General features: G+C 62.4%; 1 protein-coding gene across 10 annotated transcripts; it reads right to left on the reverse strand.

Annotated features, from left to right (window-relative positions):
• Positions 1-279: 279 nt before the first annotated feature.
• On the reverse strand, positions 280-20,250 carry FGFR3 (fibroblast growth factor receptor 3). Of its 10 annotated transcripts, none has more exons than XM_066278783.1 (18): positions 20,040-20,250; positions 19,457-19,667; positions 12,052-12,321; positions 10,008-10,061; positions 7,823-7,992; positions 7,616-7,739; positions 7,341-7,531; positions 5,323-5,467; positions 4,677-4,864; positions 4,236-4,384; positions 3,698-3,819; positions 3,461-3,571; positions 3,153-3,343; positions 2,917-3,039; positions 2,770-2,840; positions 2,421-2,558; positions 2,146-2,251; positions 280-2,046 (listed from the first exon to the last, which is right to left on the reverse strand). In XM_066278783.1, the coding sequence occupies exons 2-18, from the start codon at positions 19,563-19,565 to the stop codon at positions 1,897-1,899; spliced, it is 2,412 nt and encodes an 803-aa protein (XP_066134880.1). In that variant the 5' UTR covers positions 19,566-19,667; positions 20,040-20,250; the 3' UTR covers positions 280-1,896. The 10 variants fall into 10 exon arrangements, with proteins under 10 accessions (XP_066134880.1, XP_066134875.1, XP_066134876.1 ...); XM_066278778.1 differs by lacking the exon at positions 5,323-5,467 and adding an exon at positions 6,126-6,276 and having other exon boundaries at positions 20,040-20,249; XM_066278779.1 differs by having other exon boundaries at positions 7,823-7,995; positions 20,040-20,249.
• Positions 20,251-21,470: the final 1,220 nt, after the last annotated feature.

Raw genomic sequence — 21,470 nt, forward strand, 5'->3', positions numbered from 1 at the left:
CCTCGTGTAGCTGGACACATTGGACTACCCTCACCCTGGCTTTGCCCAAGGCTGGTCCTATCTGAGCCAGAGACCTGTACTGGAAACTCCTAGAGAGAATGTGACAGAGGCATTCAGCCAGTCCTGGGGCCACCCAGCCTTTGCTGTTCCGGCAACAGCTGGTCACCCCCTCCCCCTTCAGAGCTACAGCCCTCAGAACCTGTCCCAGGTGGGCAGTGATGATGCGAAGCTGCTTGGAATTGCAGAAGGGCAGGAGATAAGGAAGCTTGGAGCAGGATCTGAACTGAATCACTGTTTATTTTGGGGGGAGCACATCTGCCAGTTTGGGGCGACACCTCTGGCCCTCACAAGGCTGGGGGGCTGAGAACAGACCACCCTGGGCCCCTGCCAGGCCTGCTGCCGACAAGCAGAGAGCAGACACCCGAATTTGGGGCGTTAACAGTACAGAAAGTAACAAAACTGAATTCACGGCTTTCTCTCCCAAGCTTTGAAAGGTAGCAGTCCAGGCTATAAAAGTCTAGAAGCATTGCGTAAGAAGTGTTAAATCTACAGCAAATACATCTTGTAAAAACTCAATAAATTATATATATAGATATATATAAACTTGTAACATCTAATAACATCTGAACCTGCCGTGCAGGGCTGGCCCCACTGGAAATGTCTCCCTGCCCAGAGCACATGGCAATTAGAACTTGTATGAAAATACCAGCTTGCTTTGAAGTCCAAAAAAATAAATCTCCCAAAAGAAAAATCCTATAATAATCGAATTCCCCTGCAAAAGAAGGCCATAGGAAAAAAAATATATCCTCACTGGAGGAGTCACCTCACACTCTTAATGACCCTTTGGGTGTGAGGGGCTGCTCTGGCCTGGGGGTGTAGACTGGGGGGTGCCCAGCACCGGGCACACCCTGGGCAACCCCTCTCAACGAAGCATAAACATTCTCAGCTGTTAATAAGTTAAGACAAGCCACAGCCATGTGGCAGGCTAAACACTCCAGCTTTGTAGCGGGCGCAGAGACGGGTCTGGGGTCCATAAATATCTTTACAAATATACAGGTCCAGGGACAATTTTTAAAACAAAACTGTGGTGCCAGGAAAGCCCCTCCATCCTCTGGTGGTTTCTGCGTCTGTCTCAGCCACAGGGTGCCCCCCACCCCTGCTAGGCCCCCAGGGCCCTGGGCCTCAGTTGCCCCAGCCTTTCTTCTTCCATATAGTTATTTATATATGTGTGTGTATATCATACACAGCATCTATTTATGTACATGTACACTCATCTCTGGAATAAACCTTTCGGATAGAGGTTAAAGGCTCCCGCCTTCAGATACCCGTAATTTCAGTCTCTGAGGGACAGGGTGGCAGGTGGGGGGGCCTGGAGGTGGGGGCTGTGCTAACACTCACCCCCCCCCAGGTGCAAGGTGCCACTTGTGTGGGAAGCACACCACACGGGGGCTTCCCGGCAGGCTCAGCTTGGGCACTTGAGAGGAGGCCAGAGCCTGGAGCTGCGCCCTGTGGGGTGACAGTGAGGGACAGGAAAGGTTGGGGAGGGCCCACAGGAGACGCCCCCTTACATTCTACATTCGGTCCTCCTGGTCCTGCTGCTACAGATAGTCAGGAGGTCATTGTACAGCAGGCAGCACCCCGGGGACCCCCGTACCAGGGCTTTGGAGCCCCTCTCTCTCTCTCTCTCTCTCTCTCTCATACACACACAGACACACACACACACACACACACACACACACAGATGCAAAGTCATCCATCTGTCCATCCATCTGTGTCAGGTCTTAAGCCTGGGCTGCTGGGCCCCAGTGGTCACCGGCACACCGAGGGCAACATGGTGGGCTGAGGCCTCCTCTCACACTGACATTGGCGGGGGCTTGGCCTGCAAGCTGTGGCCCTTCACGTCTGCAGGCTCCCGCTGCTGCTGGGTGGGGCCGGGGGCAGCAGGTCATGGGCAAACACAGAGTCGTCCCCCGAGGAGCTGGAGCTGGGGGTGTCCTGGCCGCCCGGTGAGTACTGCTCAAAGGGCACCGACAGGTCCAGGTACTCCTGCAGGCGGGTGGTGACCGGGCTGAGCCCTCTGTGTGCCCTCTGCACCCCCTTCCCTGGGGCCCATCCCCTTGTGGGCGGGGAGGGGTCAACACTCACGTCGGTGGAGGTCACAGTGAGGATGCGGTCTAGGTCCTCCACCAGCTGCTTGAAGGTGGGTCTCTGCGAGGGCACGGCGTGCCAGCACTCTCGCATGATCATGTACCTTGGAGGGGGGCGCGCTTGGTAAGGCACCAGCCCGGTGCCACCCATGCCCAGCCTGTGCCAGTGTCCCCACCTCCCCCTCCCCAGCTCAGGGCAGCGAGCAGAGGGCCCCGTAAGAGCCACCGCCACAGACGGACGCTGGGAGGTTGGCCAAGGGCACGTGCACTCACAGGTCATGTGTGCAGTTGGCCGGCTTGTCCATGCGGTGACCTTCCTTCAGCAGCTTGAAAAGCTCCTCCACAGGGATGCCGGGGTACGGCGAGCCCCCCAGTGTGAAGATCTCCCAGAGCAGGACACCAAAGGACCAGCTGGGGACAGAGGGACAACAAGCACATTGGGCTCCCGCCTGTTACGAACAGACACCACTGATGTGAACACGTTGGGTGGAGCCCAGGGTGAGGCGTCCAGGGGCTCCAGCTGGGAACCGTGGAAACTCCCTGGACCCACCTGGGGCTGGCCCGGGCCCCTCGCAGCACCCCAGCCTGCCCGCCCCCACCCAAGGTCTGGAGGGCCACGTACACATCGCTCTGATGGGTGTAGACTCGGTCAAACAAGGCCTCGGGCGCCATCCACTTCACGGGCAGCCGGCCCTGAGGAGAAGCGGGCATGTTGGCTACCAGGTGCCCTCCAGGCTGGAAGCCCCCACTCCCCCAGGGCTGGACTCACATTGGTGGTCTTTTTGTAGTAGTCAAGATTATGCACGTCACGAGCCAAGCCGAAATCTGCGATCTTCATCACCTTGTCTTCGGTCACCAGCACATTGCGGGCTGCCAGATCCCTGTGGATGCACTGGGGGGGGGGGGGGGGGCAGAGGCCAGGGCTGAGGCTCCCGCCTGGGCCTCCCACCCCACTCTGTGCATGGCCCTGGCAGGACAGGGGCCCCTGCTCCCCCCCCCCCTCACCTTCTGCGAGGCCAGGTACTCCATGCCCCGCGCCACCTGGTAGGCACAGGACACCAGGTCCTTGAAGGTGAGCTGCTCCTCGGGCAGCTTGCAGGTGTCGAAGGAGTAGTCTGTGCCCGGGGGCCGCCTGGCTCGCAGGTACTCCCGCAAGTTGCCCTTGGCCGCGTACTCCACAAGCACATACAGGGGCCCTGTGGGCACCGGCACTCAGCAGGGATGCCCTCCACCTGTCAGTCACCCGCTCTGCATGCACCCACCACTTGTCAGTCACCCGCTCTGCCCGCACCCACCGCCCCACAGGCACCCACCGCCCTGCGTGCAGGCGCCCAGCAGGTTGATGATGTTCTTGTGCTTCCCAATCATCTTCATCATCTCCATCTCTGACACCAGGTCGGAGAGGTCCTTGTCTGTGGCATCATCTGCACAGGGACAGAGGGCGTGTCGGGCAGGGACAGAGGGCGTGTCGGGCAGGGACAGAGGGCGTGTCAGGCAGTGCAAGCCCCCAGCCGCCCAGCCCAGGCTTCCCTGCCACTGGACTCCCTCACCTTTCAGCATCTTCACAGCTACAGTGACAGGCTTGGTGGCCCGGTCCTTGTCAATGCCAATGGCCTCCGCCATGACCACCTGGCCGAAGCAGCCCTCCCCAAGGGGCTTGCCCAGGGTCAGCCTGGCAACAGAAGCAGAGACAATGAGCACTCCTGTCACTCAAAGCCCTGCCCCCCAGGCACCTTTGGAGGCCCAGTGCCACTACCTCCCGGAAGACCTCCATACTTGCTCCCAAAATCCTGCTCATGAGGATAAAGAACATTGCCCCTCTAGCCTCTGGCCCTCTGTCATGCCCTGTAAACAGAGCACCTTGAAGTGGTGGGTCCTCACCCACTGTCCCAACCTCAGGAACCTCTTTCCCTGCTTGGCCTCCTCTACCAGGCTTACATTCAAAGGTCACTTTGATTCCTGCCTGACTCCCTGAACCCATCATGTCTCTAAATGATGTCCTCCTGGCCTAGGGACCCCACCCTGGAGGTGCCCCCACTCTTGTCAGGCCAGGACCCCAGCATCAAGTGTCCCCTCACCACCACTGACCGGGCTCGGGGCAGCTCCCACTTGGGGTCTGCAGGCAGCTCCAGCTCAGAGACGTTGGCCAGAGTGGGGCCCTCCCCCGAGGACAGCCGGGCAATTCGCACCAGCGGCGTGTTGGAGTTCATGGATGAGTTGGACTCCAAGGACACCTGCTTGGGTCGGCAGAGGCAGGTTGGTGCCACAGGGCCACACAACGCCGGGGGCGGGGGTGCAGCCCCGGGGATGGCCACACAACGCCGGGGGTGGGGGTGGGGGCGGAGCCCCGGGGATGGCCACACAACGCCGGGGGCGGGGGCGGGGGCGGAGCCCCGGGGATGGCCACCCTTTGCTGAGATGGGAGTCACCGGGCCTCGCACACAACAGTGTGTCCACGAGCTCAGAAGCCCAGAGGAGTGGGTCACGGGGGTCCAGGCAGCTCAGAATCTGGTATCTACTTTCTGTTACCTGTCGCTTCAGCGGGAAGCGGGAGACCTTGTGCACGGCGGGCGCCAGGCCCTTCTTGGGGGGACTGTGCAGGCGGCAGAGTGTCACGGCGGCCACCACCAGGATGAAGAGCAGGAAGCCCACCCCGTAGCTGAGGACGCCTGCGTACACGCTGCCAGCCTCGCCAGCCTCCACCAGCTCCTCCTCGGCTGCAAAGACACGGGCATTGGGGCCTGGCCCAGCCACATGGGAGCCCCCACGGGCCCAAGGCCACCCGGAGCCGCAGGCACAGTGGGAGCAGGGAAGGATGCTCAGCCCCTGGTGGGGTGCTGAGGCCCTGTGCCCGGCTTGGAGAGGGTCCTGTGGTCAGAAATGCCCAAGAGAAGGAGCCCAGCGGAGCCAGCAGCACCCACACCCGCCACCCAGGGCAATGCCAAAGCTGCCACATAGGCTTCTGGGGGCCCCATGGGGATTGGGGGGGGCTCCATGGAGGCCCCTTTGGGCCAGGCAAGGGCCAGCTGACCTTGATCCCATCCCAGGCACAGGGCCTGGTATGGAGCACAGTGGCCATGAGCCGCGGGGCCCCCCATCTGTCCCTGGCGGCTTTGGCATGTCCCAAGCCAGCGACCCGAGGACAGGTGCAGTGAGCAGCAGCAGGAGCCAGTACCTGGCAGCACCACCAGCCACGCAGAGTGATGGGAAAACCCGATAGAATTGCCCGCCAGACATGTGTACTCCCCCGCGTCCTCAAAGGTGACATTGCGCAAGGACAGAACCTCTAGCTCCTTGTCGGTGGTGTTAGCGCCCGCCGTCTACAAAGAGAGAACAGAGCGCGATAGGCAAGTGCCAGCACCCCCCACAGGCACCAGAGCCAGAGTCCACAAGGCGGCGACGATCCAGCCAGGCTGCAAAGAAAACGCTGCCACCGCCACCACCACGGCCACGGCCACGGCCACCGCGGCCAAGGGTCTTCCGCACTGTGCGTCCACACCGAGCCCGAAGCCAGTCCCTTCACCGGCGAGTCCTCTGTCCCAGGTGAGCGCCAGGCATGTGGCCAGCAGCGCGGCCAGCAGCGTGCGGGGTTAGCGCGGACACTGGCGGGGGGTGGAGTGGGGGGACAGACAGGCGGGCAGACGGACGGACAGAGAGATCAACAGGAAGTGAGCAGGCAGCAGAGCCAGGGGCCAGAGAGACAGGAGAAAAGCAGATGCCCAAAGACAGAGGGGCACAGCCCCTGCCGGGCAGCGGGCTTTCTGGGGGGGGGGGCGGTTGCAGGCAGGGTCAGTGGGCCACGGGGCTCAGGGTGGGCGGTCACAGGAAGGCCAGAGGCGCCAGCGTCGCAGAGCTGCGTGTGGAGCGGAGCGAGCAGCAGGGTGGGGCGCGAGCAGGACGGGGCGTGCAGCGGGCGCATGGCCAGGGCGTCGGAGCTGGAGCTCGGCGTGCCAGGCAGGCGTGGGACAGAGTTGTTACCTGCTCGGGGCCCGTGAACACGCAGCCAAAAGGCCTTCTCAGACACGCCTATGAAATTGGAGGCTCGACAGAGGTACTCGCCCCCGTCGCGCTCGGACACATTGGCCAGGCGGAGGCGCGCGTCGGCCTCCACACTCTCACTGATCCAGGACTGCGGGGACAAGAGACCCGGCTCAGGCATGCCCGCGGCAGCCCAACCGGGCACCAACTGGCTGTGCCGGAGTGGCCCTGGTCCATGTCCAAACCCCGCAAGGTGGGCAGCCCCAGATCCCGAGGCTCCAAGGCAGAAGTGGAAGACCCCCCCCCCGCCAAGGATTGAATGGGGCTGTGCTAGCCAGGAAGGCTGCCTGGAGGAGGCATGTAGGCGCCTTACGGAAGGAAGTCGATTGTGGTTTCACAGAATGCGCCTCTGTATCCACCCTCCCCTGCCCGGAGCACAGCCCTGGCAGGCACCCCAGAGAGGCCCTCAGGGGGCTGGTGCTCGGCCTGCTGCGAGCCACGGACAGCTCACATGCTGACCAGGGTGCAGAGACACCACGCAGCGGGGCCACTGGGTCTCTCCCCGTTGGGTCTGGCCTCCTGCTCTCAGCCTGAGCCCCTGCTCCCCACCCCCACCGGCCCGTCTTGTCTCTAAACAGATGTTTCTCTTTGGGCTGCTCGTGTCGCAATCGTCCCCACTCGGGTGGCCCCCACCCTGGGGCCATGGGAACAAAGCTGAGGCTGTCCTGCCCCAAGGCCGAGAGAGGCAGGCTGGGTGGCAGACTACTCCGCGCACACACACAGACGACGCCAACCCCCCCCCCCGAAACGCCCCGGCTCCGGGAGCACACTGGCAGCCCCCCAGCCCCAGAGGCTGCTGGGCGAACTAAGCTGCCGTCTGCTGGTGGGGGCTTCAGCCGAGCCCCCCTCCGCCATCTGGAAGCCTGCCTCCAGGGCAGAGACCCACCCTGAGAGAAGACGGGACACTGAGGACTCACGGGAGGGCAAGCTGGGACTCAGCCCCCACCTCCTGGGCAGGGCGGGGCCAGCCCACAACTGATGCAACAACCCCTGAGCCCGACCACGGCCCCCCCCCCCCGAGCCCAACCACGGCCCCCCCCGAGCCCAACCACGGCCCCCCCAAGCCCGACCACGGCCCCCGAGCCCGACCACGGCCCCCGGAGCCCGACCACGGCCCCCCGGCCCCTGCGCCCCGCAGCCGGGGGCGGCACCCACCTTGAGCACGGTGACGTAGGGCGTGCCGTCGGGCCCCACTTTGCTGCCGTTCACCTCCACGTGCTTGAGCCACTGGATGTGGGGCTGGGCGTCGCTGTACACTTTGCAGTGAAACTCCACGTCGCTGCCCAGCACCGCCGTCTGGTTGGCCGGCAGCCCCGCCTGCAGGATGGGCCGGTGCGGAGAGCGCTCTGGGGGCAGACGGGGGCACTTAGGGGCGGCCCGGAGTGGGCTCCCCCCCCCCCCGACACCCACCTGGCGGCCCCGGGCCTCACCCAGCACGTCCAGGGTGTAGGTCTGCCGGATGCTGCCGAACTTGTTCTGCACGACACACGTGTAGTTGCCGCGGTCCGAAGGCACCACACTCTCCATGACCAGGCTCCACTGCTGGTGGCGCAGCTGCGGACGGACAGGCTCGGGTGAGCGGGTGGCAGATGCGGCCCGCTGGAGCCCCAAGGCCCAGCCCCACCCGGAGGGCCCACCTTGATGCCCCCGATGCGGTGTTCGCCCCGGAACTCCTTGCCGTTCTTCAGCCAGGAGATGGACGGGGTGGGGTTGCCGGCGGCCGGGCAGCGGAAGCGAACGGTGTTGGCGGCAGGCACAGCGAGCAGCTTCTTGTCCATCCGCTCGGGCCGTGTCCAGTAAGGGGCCCCTGCTGGCAAGGGGCATATAAAGACCACAACCAAGGTGAGAGGCGGAGGTCCACTGCCCACCCCTGCAGACTCAGTTTCCCTCTGCAGGGCGTTGGCCTTGCAAGGACGCCTGCCTGGGCTGAGCGGGGCTCCCAACAGACTCGACACCCCCTCGTAGCCTTCTCTGTTTTTTAGAGAGAGAGTGACAGACAGGAAGGGAGACAGATGAGCAGCGTGAACTCAGTCGCATCATTTTAATTGTTCATTGCTTGTGCGTGCCTTGATGGGGTTGGGGGACTCAAGCCGAGCCAGCAACCTTGGGCTTCAAGCCAGCAACCTTTGGACTCAAGCCAGCGACCATGGGGTCATGTTTATGACCCCATACTCAAGCCAATGATGAGTCCGCACTCAAGCCAGTAACCTTGGGGTTTCAAACTGGGGACCTCAGTGTCCCAGGTCGACACTCTATCCATTGTGCCACCACAAGTCAGGTATCTTTCATCTTCCAGCATTCTCAAGGCCAAGCCACGTGTCCCCTCCCCTTCCTGTCCACTTCCCCCAGGGTGCCACACACTGGCCAGGGAGCCTTCAGGACAGAAAGTGTCTCCTCGGGGAACACCCACCCACCCGGCTGGCAGAGGAGCCAGGTCAGCCCAGGTCAGGCGGCTCAGCTGATGGAGCGGCAGGCACCAGGAGGCCAGGTACAGCCTCCTGTAGAACCAGCCGGGTGCCTGCCAGAGTCTGCGAGACCCCAGGCCGCTCTCTGCCTCCCTCGCTCCCGGGCCTGGGGGGGGGGGGTCGTAACACGGCAGACAGACTGGTTTTTCTCCTTCTCTGGGGCCACGTGGGGGCTGCATTCCTGCTGGGGGGAGGCTAGGCAGGTGCCCCCAGGGAGGAAGGCACCCCTCCTGGAGAGCCTGCTTGCCCTCCACACACCCGCCGCACAGGAGGGCACTGAGACTGAGGCTCAGGTAGGGGGCACTGTGGACAGACGCTGGGGTCTGGGAGGGCAGTGTGGACAGACACTGGGGTCTGGGAGGGCAGTGTGGACAGATGCTGGGGTCTGGGAGGGCAGTGTGGACAGACGCTGGGGTCTGGGAGGTGGAGACCAAGGGAGACCCAGGCCCAGCGGGCTGTGAGAAAGTGACCCCAGCGTCCCTGAGCCCAGCCTGAGATGACCGGGACAGCCGGGGCACCAGAAGAATGCTGTCCGGAGAGGGGCAGAGGGGGTCACGGGGCAGGGAGTGAGGCTGTGAACCTCCTAGTGGACAAAGGTTAGAAGGGACCCCACGGATCTGAGAAGGAAGCAGGAGCCTTTCCTGCCTCCATCCTGGGGCCTATCCCCGAGGCAGAGCTGGCAGCAGAGCAACGCGTGGCCTTCCCAAGCCCCACCTCTCTAGGGGGCCGCCCAGCTCCATCCCTGGCTGGCTCCTGCTCACCTCCTTGCCCGCTAGACCCCAGAGGGCCCCCACCCCCCATCTTTTGGTATTTCAAACTCATCTCCAAAAACCAGGCACCCACGCCTCCTATGCAACCCTCCACGATTGGGCAAAGTCCACCTGCCATTGTCCCAAGCTGAAGTATCCAGGTGCTGTCACCCCAACTGGACTCACTCATAGCCTGTCACCACAAACACGGGCAGCACCCCCTTTACAGTAAATGTGTCCAGATCTGGAATCCCCGATGCCCTAGGGCCATCGTCCTCTCCCAGCCCGGCTGTCTGGTCTCCCACTGCCCCGAAGCCCTCGGTCCCCTGGCCCCACAGCAGCCCGCGACACCCTGCCCTGGTGTACTGACCCCTGGGGTGCACCACCCCACCCCACAACCAACCTGCCACCCCGAGGCACAGACACAGGCACCCAGTGCCAACTCACACGGAGGGGACCCCTCAACCATGACCAAGAGGTGGTCTCCAGGCCTGGTCTCTCATCTGCCCGAGGAGCAAGTGCCCCAGACCTGGGGGCAGCCGGGCCTGTCAGCAGGGAAGCGGGTCCTTGACCCCGGCCACCCCCGTGAGCCTGGAACCTGGTCTCACCTGCGTCTTCTGCCTCGTCCTCCCCATCTTCGTCATCTCCCGAGGACGGAGCATCTGCAGGGCAGGGAAGAGGGGACATGGAGGAGAGCCCCTGCCTGCCCCCACAAAGTGGGGGGGGTAGGAGGAGGACCCGTGTCCAGCACCACGTCCCCCACAAAGTGGGGGGGTAGGAGGAGGACCCGTGTCCAGCACCACGTCCCCCACAAAGTGGGGGGGTAGGAGGAGGACCCGTGTCCAGCACCACGTCCCCCACAAAGTGGGGGGGTAGGAGGAGGACCCGTGTCCAGCACCACGTCCCCCACAAAGTGGGGGGGTAGGAGGAGGACCCGTGTCCAGCACCACGTCCCCCACAAAGTGGGGGGGTAGGAGGAGGACCCGTGTCCAGCACCACGTCCCCCACAAAGTGGGGGGGTAGGAGGAGGACCCGTGTCCAGCACCACGTCCCCCACAAAGTGGGGGGGTAGGAGGAGGACCCGTGTCCAGCACCACGTCCCCCACAAAGTGGGGGGGTAGGAGGAGGACCCGTGTCCAGCACCACGTCCCCCACAAAGTGGGGGGGTAGGAGGAGGACCCGTGTCCAGCACCACGTCCCCCACAAAGTGGGGGGGTAGGAGGAGGACCCGTGTCCAGCACCACGTCCCCCACAAAGTGGGGGGGTAGGAGGAGGACCCGTGTCCAGCACCACGTCCCCCACAAAGTGGGGGGGTAGGAGGAGGACCCGTGTCCAGCACCACGTCCCCCACAAAGTGGGGGGGGTAGGAGGAGGACCCGTGTCCAGCACCACGTCCCCCACAAAGTGGGGGGGGTAGGAGGAGGACCCGTGTCCAGCACCACGTCCCCCACAAAGTGGGGGGGGTAGGAGGAGGACCCGTGTCCAGCACCACGTCCCCCACAAAGTGGGGGGGTAGGAGGAGGACCCGTGTCCAGCACCACGTCCCCCACAAAGTGGGGGGGTAGGAGGAGGACCCGTGTCCAGCACCACGTCCCCCACAAAGTGGGGGGGTAGGAGGAGGACCCGTGTCCAGCACCACGTCCCCCACAAAGTGGGGGGGTAGGAGGAGGACCCGTGTCCAGCACCACGTCCCCCACAAAGTGGGGGGGTAGGAGGAGGACCCGTGTCCAGCACCACGTCCCCCACAAAGTGGGGGGGTAGGAGGAGGACCCGTGTCCAGCACCACGTCCCCCACAAAGTGGGGGGGTAGGAGGAGGACCCGTGTCCAGCACCACGTCCCCCACAAAGTGGGGGGGTAGGAGGAGGACCCGTGTCCAGCACCACGTCCCCCACAAAGTGGGGGGGTAGGAGGAGGACCCGTGTCCAGCACCACGTCCCCCACAAAGTGGGGGGGGTAGGAGGAGGACCCGTGTCCAGCACCACGTCCCCCACAAAGTGGGGGGGGTAGGAGGAGGACCCGTGTCCAGCACCACGTCCCCCACAAAGTGGGGGGGTAGGAGGAGGACCCGTGTCCAGCACCACGTCCCCCACAAAGTGGGGGGGTAGGAGGAGGACCCGTGTCCAGCACCACGTCCCCCACAAAGTGGGGGGGTAGGAGGAGGACCCGTGTCCAGCACCACGTCCCCCACAAAGTGGGGGGGTAGGAGGAGGACCCGTGTCCAGCACCCATACAAGTGGGAACGTGGAGGAGGACCCGTGTCCAGCACCACGTCCCCCACAAAGTGGGGGGGGTAGGAGGAGGACCCGTGTCCAGCACCACGTCCCCCACAAAGTGGGGGGGTAGGAGGAGGACCCGTGTCCAGCACCACGTCCCCCACAAAGTGGGGGGGGTATGGAGGAGGACCCGTGTCCAGCACCACGTCCCCCACAAAGTGGGGGGGGTATGGAGGAGGACCCGTGTCCAGCACCCACGTCCAAGCACGGTCAGCCCTCCTTTCCTGTTTGTCTCTGGCCTGCCTAGGAGGCCTGAGGTGGGAGGAATTGTCCCACACACAGTGTCACTGGGAGGTGCCCTACTCTCCACTTAGACTTAAGTGACCACTCAGACGCGCTGCCCAAGCCCCAGCCCCCCCCCAGGAGGCAGGCGCCCACCTGTTACGCGCACGGTGAAGTGGCACAGAGCATGCTGAGTGAGCCTGTGCCGGCAGCTGTAGGCCCCGGAGTCCTCGTGGGAGGCGTTGAGCACCTGCAGCCGCTGCAGCCCCACCAGGACTCGGTCCGAGGGTGCCAGCCCTGCCCCGTCCTTAACCCAGACAGTGGGTCCTGTGGGACCACCTGCAGGCGAGTGGCAGCTCAGCTCCACGGTGTCCCCACTGCCAAAGACCAGCTGCTCCTGCTGGCTGGGCTCAGGTCCCGGGACCGCTGTGGGCAAGATGAACGACCATGAGGCCAGTGCCCCCAAACCAAGAACACTGGGCGTTCAAAACGCCAGGAGACACAACGGCACCCCGTGGTTCAGACACACCCACGCTGTGGGGAAGGGACCTGGAGCAGGGGGCTGCGCAGGGGTCCAGGGTGAGTCTGGCTGATAGAAGGATTTTGTACCCAGAGTCTGGGGTCCTGCAAACCGCCCTATGAAGGGCTGGGGCAGCGTTTTCCACCTTGCCCCAGGGACAACTCTGCCGGTGTAGCGCTTACAAACCTAATACATACGACCAGGTGTGGCTTCGCCCCAAAACTTGACTGATAGATACTAAAAATTCAATCTCCAAGTATTATAAGTCTTCATGCTTGGGGTTTGCTCCACCTTTTAGATACATAAAACCCATTCTTCACTTTGGAGTGAAGTGACCCGGGACCCCCATTTCACGATGACACACAGGTTTTGGGGGGAGATGCCCAAGGAGAGGCCCCCAGAGTCAGACCTCAGGGCCCACCTCACCACACCAGTGGCAGCCCAGTTCCTAGGAGGCCAAGAAGGCCTGAGACCCAGGGATACACCACTGGCCAGGCTGACCACCGCCTGTCCACTCTGCCAGGGACAGACAATGCCCAACACAGGCAGGCAGCCCGGGCTTAGGGCCCAGGACAGGGCTGGGTGGTCCCACTGCACAGGCCTCCTTTCCCACCCAGCTGGGTCGGCAGCTCTGTTACTTGTCATTCTGCCGACGCATGGCCTACATTCGAGGGCCCAGCTGCCCCTCCGGCCATCCCGATCCCTGGCTCCCCGGACAGGCCCAATTCTGCCCACCCACCTCAGGTGTCCTCAGAAGCCCTGTGCCCACTAGGAGGATGTCCGAAGTGTCCAGAGTCTGTGTGTCTCAGAACCCCACAGTCTGAGGGTACCTGGCTTGGCCTCCAGCCCCCCAGTCCTGGCCACTGTGTCCTGTGGGGACCACCCAGGGCCAGGAGCTGACGGAGGCTGCCCACCAGAAGGTTGAAAGCAGGCTGGTGCGGCAGCCTCAGCCCCAGGCCCCAGCCCAAGGGCAATAGCAGTTGGTTCCGGTTTGGTCTGGGCAGCCAGGCAGGTCAAGCCATCAGCACAAGTATTCGCTTCAACCTGGTCCAGCCACGCCGGGCAGCCCCCCGCCATGGTGGGACTGGGGGGTCGACCCCTGACCTGCCTACCATCATCCCAGTTGGGTACCTGCATAGGCCAGGGACTCCCAGACCAGATCAGAGACCCTAGAAGAGTCTTCCTTACCCCCTACAAGATCCAATACACCAGGCCAACTCGGAGCCACAGGGACCCTGGGGAGACCCAGCAGCAGCTTGAGGGGGTCGTGTCAGGAAGGGGGACATGGACAGGCACAAGGGGGTGCTATGACTGCTAGGATCTGGAGATCCCTGGCGAGCAGGCTCCACCCAAGTAGCCCCAAAAAGGGTCTTTCTTTTTTCTTTTTACAGAGACAGAGAATCAGAAAGAGGGGTAGATAGGGACAGACAGACAGGAAGGGAGAGATATGAGAAGCATCAATCATTAGTTTTTCATTGCGCATTGCAACACCTTAGTTGTTCATTGATTGCTTTCTCATATGTGCCTTGACTGCGGGCCTTCAGCAGACCGAGTAGCCCCTTGCTGGAGCCAGTGACCTTGGGTTCAAGCTGGTGGGCTTTTGCTCAAACCCAGATGAGCCCACGCTCAAGCTGGCGACCTCGGGGTCTTGAACCTGGGTCCTCCACATCCCAGTCCGACGCTCTATCCACTGCGCCACCGCCTGGTCATGCTTTTTCTCTTTTAATGTTTTTTTTTTATTTATTCATTTTTTTTTTTTTTTTTTTTTTAGAGAGGAGAGAGAGAGACAGAGAGAGAGAGAGAGGAGAGACAGAGAGAGAGAGAAGGGGAGGAGCTGGAAGCATCAACTCCCACATGTGCCTTGACCAGGCAAGCCCAGGGTTTCGAACCGGCGACCTCAGCATTTCCAGGTCGGCGCTTTATCCATTGCGCCACCACAGGTCAGGCTTCTCTTTTAATGTTCATTGATTTTAAAGACAGAGAAAAAGAGACAGAGACAGGAACATCAATCTGTTCCTGTATGTGCCCTGACCAGGGACTGAACCAGCAACCTCTGAGCTTCGGGATGATGCTCTAACCAACAAAGCTATCCAGCCAGAGCGAAAGGGGCTTTTCTTTTCTTTTACAGAGACAGAGAGTCAGACAGAGGGACAGACAGACAGGAACGAAGAGAGGTAAGAAGCATCAATCGTTAGTTTTCTGTTGCGCGTTGCAACACCTTAGTTGTTCATTGATTGCTTTCTCATATGTGCCTTGACCATGAGGCTACCGCAGACCAAGTAAACCCCTTTCTCGAGCCATCGACCTTGGGTCCAAGCTGGTGAGCTTTTGCTCAAAGCAGATGAGCTTGCGCTCAAGCTGGCAACCTCAGGGTCTTGAACCTGGGTCCTCTGCATCCCAGTCCAACGCTCTATCCACTGCGCCACCGCCTGGTCAGGCAAGGGGCTTTTCTTCATCAGGAAAAACCCACATAGGCACTGGGGGCCCACACACACTGGAGGATGTAAGTCCCATGTGCCACAGCAGACACCATTGTGCCATGGTAGAGGGGGGGTATGGTAGAATGTCTGCCCCTGTGGGCTCCACAGTGCCTGTTCCCACCTGTGTGCCCCCCACACAGGGCCGAGGTTGACCAGGAGGCCACGTGCCAAGGGCAGCCATCGTCAGAGTCCTCCTGACTCTACCATTCCCTGGCTCTGTGCCTCAGTTTCCCCCAACTCTGGTACTAGATAAAAATCCTATTGGCAGGCCAGGGAAGCCACCACAAGCAGTTAAAGCCCTGCTTTAACACATGGCAGTGGGGATAAAAGACCCTCCGTGCCTGGGTCTACTGCCCAGGGATGATGGACACCAGGCCACGGTCACCGTCAACCTGCTTGGCACACTGTGCTCCCAGTTTGGAGTCACCGAGGCATGGGGGGAGGGGGTGGGGCAGAGATCAGTGACAGCCTATCAGATGGGCTTGGCGGTGACCCCAGGGAACAAGCAGCAAACTCAGACATGAAGCCAAGTCACCCACGGTTCCAGTTCCAGGTGCTCAGAGGAACCCAGCCCTGGGCTCTGCGTCGGGGAAGCTCTCCACGGCTCTGCATCGGGGCAGCTCTCCACAGCTCTGCCCTCGGGGGTCTGCGGGGGTCTGCTCTCGGGGGTCAGGGCAGACGTGCTGCCAGGCACAGGCTTCCAAAGAGCCCGAAGGAGGAAGTATCTCAAAGGGACCCTGATGCCTCGGGCAAAGGTTCTGGCCTTCCCAGCCGGAAGCACTCTAAGACGTTTCGTAACAAAATCAGGAAAAAAAGGGGGAGGGTGTCGGATCTGGTGGCTGGGCGGGCTAATGAGGATGTACAGGATTATCCAGCCTAAGCCTCCAACAACCCTTCCATTATCAGTCTTCTTGAAGAGGTAAGGAAATCAAGGCTCCAGGAAGGCACCCAGAGCAGGTGGACAGCCGGCAGCCTAGACCTCAAGCAGGGCCTGGGGCAGGGAGCCCCCTCCCCTGCCCACCAGAAAAGCCTCCATTTACAGCTCATTGACTTGTAAATCACTCAGTCCGGTGTGGTCTGATGGGAGAGACACCTCCCCCAAACCCAACCTGGGCAGACTGGTCCCCCCTTCCCAAGGAGGTCCCTCTTTTTTTCTCTGGGTTCAACTGTAAAATGGGATATATAGACAAAAAAAAAACAAGGAGCCATATACTATAAACCTCATAAGCTCCAGGGAGGGCAGGCCCAGAGACAAAAGAACCAACACAGGGTGGTGGTCTGAACGTAGTAATTCCTAACTAAAAACAGGTCCTGACGGATAGTCATGTCCTAGGCCTGTAGCTTCCGTGACAAAGCTCAGCCTTAACCTCTGTGCATCTGAGATAACATACCTTTGAAATATCACAGCGATCTCCTTTTCCGGGCCCCTCGAAGGCACCTCGGGAGAACCACACGGTTATCTTGTCGCCCGCATGCCATCTCTATGTGCTGTAAATGTTCACTACTCTGCACCCACCCAAGGAAGAGTACAAGTCCCTCTCTCGACCGCAGCCCTAGCCGGTTAGCTCAGTGGGTGAGAGCGTCGTGCCAAGACACCAAGGTTCCGTCTCTGGTCAGGGCACACACATGGGAAGCAACCAACCTATGTACAACTAGATGGAACAAGAAATGGATGCTTCCTCTGTCTCTCTGAATATCCATCAATCAATCAATAAAAAAAAAAAAAAAAAAAAAAAAGACCTTTAAAAGTCCAAGTCTCTTGCCCGTGGAGAGAATATCAATGGGACACTGAGGTCCTGGGTTTGAAACCCTGAGGTCACCAGCTTGAGCCCAAAGGTTGCTGGCTTAAGCAAGGGATCACTGGCTCAGCTGAAGCCCCCCTGGGTCAAGGCATATATGAGAAGCAATCAACGAACAACTGAGGAGCCACAACTATGAGTTTACACTTCTCATCTCTCTCCCTTCCTGTTTGTCTCTCTCGCTCCTTCTTTCTCTATTAAAAACAAAAAACAAACAAACAAAAACAAGTGTCTCTACACTTTACTCTTGATCCAAACTCAGAGATTTCTCTACTTTGAGTCTAAAGTATAAAGTAAACTGCAAAACTGCCCTTCTCCAGAGCATTTTCTTTATCTGTTGAGATTTTGCTTCCCCTGCAATCGTCATTGGTTTGGCTAAAATAAACTCTCAACAAGACTTTTTCTAAGGCTGTACATTCTTAGGGCAACTGACCCTCAAGTGGGACTTGAGGCCCGGGGGGAGGGGGCGCTGGTGGACTCATTGCAGGCCACAAGTCCAGCCTGGGGCTCAGCCCAGGTTAATGAACCACCCAGAGGCCCTGGAGGCTCAAAGTCCAGCCCTGCAGAGGAAGAGGTGGAAGAGGTTACAGCCAGTGCCTTCCAGGAATATCTCAGCACCCTAGACCCCTGCTGTCTGGGTGGGCTCAGACTGCAGGGCGTCAGCCTCCAGCTGCTCCCATCAACCTCCCTTCCTGGTGGGGTACCTACCCTACCCAGAGTCCCCCATGGAGAACATGACCCCATGTGGAAAAGGAGGCTACCTTGCTGTGGCCTGGAGTGGGTGGTGGCAGCCCTCCAGGGGGGGCAGGACACCTTCCCCATGATCCTTGACCTCTGCCAGCTCTGGCTCCACAATATATGTTCTCCAGAAAGTGCCAGCAGGGACCTCTGGAAATTTCACGAGGCCTTTGTATTTCTACTGCCCAACCCATCTCTTTAAGGAACCGGATTAAGTTTATTGACCTATCCACTCACTACCTGTTTCACCAGCTCTACTGCAAGGGTGGAGGGGGGGGGGGGGGGAGCACGACGTTCAGACAGAGTGAAGGCCCTGGCCCCCTTCCCGCGTCCCTGAGGGACCTCCAGTCGTTCTGACCCAGGCCCAGGCCCGCGTCCGGTGGGGGCAACATAGGCTTTGCGTCCCAGGACCCGGCCTCCAAGGCACTGCCAGTTCCCGGAAGGAAGGAGATGGAAGAGGCCACTACCCGACCCGGGCGCCGCAGGGAATCCAGGAGAGGGTCCGGAGCCCCTCCCCCGGGGCTAGTTGACATTCCCCGACCGTAGGGAGTAATATCTTTATCTGAATGCCAATACGAATGCTAATGCGGGGCTCCCTCCCGGAGCTCCCCCTCCCTGCTGCCGCTTATTCTGAGCCCCTGGAAGAGAGGGCTGCCGGGGCAGGCACTAAAAGCGCGCGCTGACCTCCCGACGGCCTCTGTCACGCCGCTGAATGACACGCACATTCAAGCGCCGGGCCCACTTTCATTCATAAAAAAAAATGACATTGTTCCGGGAGGCTGCAGCCGCCTCCAGAGAAAGGGGCGCGGGGGCCGCAGGGAGGGGCAGGCCGCCATCTGCCTGCGTCCTGCCCGCGGCCGCCGCCTCGCTGGCACTGCGCGCCCGCAGCCGCTGCGCTCACACCTCCCCGCGAGGCTGCCGCGGCGCCCGCCATCAATGCGCGTCTGTGGCCGCGCCGAGTTACAAAGGAGCGGCTGTTCGGGTCCGCCCGGGTGGGGCGTGAGCTCACCGGGGACGAAGGCCTCCCTCCGTGCGGCCGCCGGACTGGGGCAGGGTGCACGCAGCCCCCTCGCACGCGTCCCGGAGTTGGCTGTCCCCAAGGGGCGGATTCCCCGTGGCCTCTGCCTGGACCACGCGTCCCTGCCCTGCCGCCCGAAGCCTGGCAGCGCGCGTGCGGGGCGAAGCACCAGGAGCGCCGAGCCGGGAGCTGCACCTCGAGGGCCGCGGCGCGTGTGCGGGGTGAGGCCTGCCTCCAAGACAAGCTCCCGCCCCTCCGCTGTTTTAGCCCCGCGGGCCGGAACCTCCTCGAGACCCTCAACGTTCTGCCGGACATTGACCACCAGCTAGAGTACACGGCTCCACGTCCCTCGGATATCCGCCTTTCACCTCCCGGCGTCCCCGCTGGCGTTCGGAGCGTACCCCTCGGGGACAGACACCTTGTCCACAGGGCATGAAAGCAAGGTGGGCGGGCAGAGGCACCAGAAGGTACCGCCCCGTCATGCAGGCCACTGAGGGGCAAGGCTGACGCGCTCTCATACCCTCCCTCCAAAGTCCGGTCCCTCGCTTTGGCCGAAACTGGCCATGAACCCGAAGGGGGGTTGTGGGAACAGCACCAACAATAGAAACTTTCCGTCACTGCAGAACAACAATAGGGACGGTGGAAATGCAGCCTCCGCGCCCTCCCGACCGCACCAGGGGCGAACTGCACTCCTCTGGAGAAGCGCAGGGGCGGGGGCTGCGGACGCCACGGCAGTGCCCAGCTCCCGCCGCAGCCTCGCACTTGAGTGGTAGCCCTGCGGCTCCAGGCGCCCCACAAATTGCCGCGCCAACTCTGGCCGCGATCCCCGGGGAGGGAGGATGACAGAAACCCCGGACACTGGCCCCGCGGTGCCAGTGCACGGCGCGCCCTCGGGCCCACTTCCATCTGCGTCCCCTATCCACCCAGGCGCCCATTCCCGGGCCGCGATGCTTCTGCCTCCTAGAACCCCAGGCTCCTCCTCTGTACCCGTCCAGTCCTTCCTTACCTGTCACTCTCCGCACGACGCGCTGATCTGCGCCCGGGGGCCCCGAGGCGGCGCGGGTCCCGACCGCCAAGGCCACGCAGAAAGCGAGAGCCCAAGCCAGAGCGCCCATCGCGGGGGCGGGGGCTACGGCGTCCTCAGGCGATGCGCGCGGGCATGCTGCCCCCCATAGTCCGGCTCTGGCACCGGCGGGAGGAGGGCGCCGCTCGGGAGTCTGCGGGAGGTGGGCAGCTCATTACCCGGACGGGCTAAGCGCGCAGAGATGGAATCAGCGGTGGCCGGGTCGTGCACCCCGGTCCCTCCGACCCCTGTCCGCCCCGCCCGCCGCCGCCGCCCAGGGCTCCCGGGCCGCCTGGCGCCGGCCGCCTCCTCCCCGCCGCGGTCCCTCCCTCCTCCCCCTTCCCTCCCTGGCTGCTACAGAGCCCTCCCAGGGCGGCGGCGGCGGCAAACTTTCCAGAGCGAGAAGCCTGCGTCCCGCCGGGCCCCGCTGCAGGGACCGCTCGGGACCCGAGCCGGCCGCGCGCTCTGGCTCCGCCGCGCGCTCGCCTCGACCCCTCCCGTGCCCGCCCGGCCCCCGCGCACCGACCTGGAGGCCGCCGGCGCCCTACTAGTTGCGCGCTGCCCTTTCTTCCGCTCGCTGCCCGCCGGCCTTGCCCCTGCGCTCCGTCTCTCCAGCCGTCGGCTAGCCAGTGCGTCCGTGCGCGGGGCCGAATAGGACCGCGCAGCGCCAGCTGCCCGCGCCACCGCCGCCGCCGCCACCACGCACTGAGTCCTGGCGGCCCGGCGCGCGGCAGGCAGTGGGGGCTGGCCCGTGCCTGCCCCGCCCCTGGTCCCGCCCGGCCTGGCCCGGCCACGCCCGCCTCGACGCTTTCGGGAGCAGGGGCACGCCCCTCCCCTGGGGCGGTCCGGAGGCGGGGCCGCAGCTAGGCTCTTCCCAGCCCGCCGAGGGGATTAGAGGGGGCGGGGCGGGGAGGGGGCGCCGCGCGGTCTCGGAGGGCGTGGGAGCCAAAGCTACGCGGGTGAGGTCCCGGATTGCCCTGCTGGGCGCACAGGGAGGCCAATCGCAGTCCTCTATTTGTAGAGCGTGCAGTCCAGGTTACCTCTCAGCTGCTAGTCCGGGGCTCAGGGTCGTCTCTGTGGGTGAAGCATGTCTGAGAGGCTTCAAAGTAGGAGCTGCTCAAACTAAATCCTGAGGTGTAAGTAGCCAATCCTCAGGTGCCGGAGTGCAGGAGCGCGGCATGTGGGGTGCTGTGTGCAAAGGCCTGGGATGAAGGACAGCTCTGCCTGTTTGCCTGGGGCTGATATGCGAGAGCACTGCACCCCAGAAGTGCACTGCTGCATTTATTAAGCGACTATGGCGCACATGTAGCTAAGCTGCCTGAGTTCCCTGCCAGAGGGAAGTCATTACTCCCTTCCTCCAGAGGACATAACTGTGGAGCCTGGGTGCTTTCCCTGCATCAGAATGGAGAGCAGTGGCTGAGGGACCCAACCCTAGAGCTCTGTGTAAGGAACACCAGGGGAGCCGGCCAGTGCCTGAGGTGAGCCACCTGGGGATGACCCAATGTGACCGTGGCTTCTGTGCCCACCTTCACAAGGAAGAGGACCCTTCTCCCATTTTCAGGCAAACCCAGGAGGATGGGGGACCTACAGGAGCCAGAGAGGGTATCACCTGGACAAGGGTTGGCTGCCCCAGCCAAGTGCCTCTGGCCCACCTGGCTGTGGATTCTGGGGTTCTATTTGCTTATCAGGAAAATGGGCGATGAATCCTCCTCTAAGACCGGCTGCACAGGCTATCCCAGGTCCAGGGGCTGCCTGTGCTGCAATAGGCCAGCCTGGAGACCGCCGAGCCTGAGGTCAGACTTCAAGGCCCTGGAAGGGCCTCACCCTCAGGGAGTCCTCTGGCCCGTCGCTCTGTGGCCCCCTGCCAGATCAGGCTGCCCTCACTGCCTGCTGTACTCACACCCATGTCTCCTGGGCTGTCCACACCCCTCCAGTGCACACAGCCCCAGGCCACCTC

The sequence above is a fragment of the Saccopteryx bilineata genome, chromosome 5 (assembly GCF_036850765.1).
Source record: "Saccopteryx bilineata isolate mSacBil1 chromosome 5, mSacBil1_pri_phased_curated, whole genome shotgun sequence".
Classification (NCBI taxonomy): Eukaryota; Metazoa; Chordata; class Mammalia; order Chiroptera; family Emballonuridae; genus Saccopteryx; species Saccopteryx bilineata.

What these genes read in the sequence shown, in the direction of transcription:
- FGFR3 (XM_066278776.1), bottom strand. Translation starts at nt 19,565, where the DNA reads ATGGGCGCTCTGGCTTGGGCTCTCGCTTTCTGCGTGGCCTTGGCGGTC. An exon ending in CGTCGTGCGGAGAGTGACAG is followed by an intron (nt 12,322 to 19,456) that starts GTAAGGAAGGAC and finishes TCTTGCCCACAG; the next exon opens with CGGTCCCGGGACCTGAGCCC. An exon ending in TGTTCACGGGCCCCGAGCAG is followed by an intron (nt 4,865 to 6,125) that starts GTAACAACTCTG and finishes GTGTCTTTGCAG; the next exon opens with CCGAGGAGGAGCTGGTGGAG.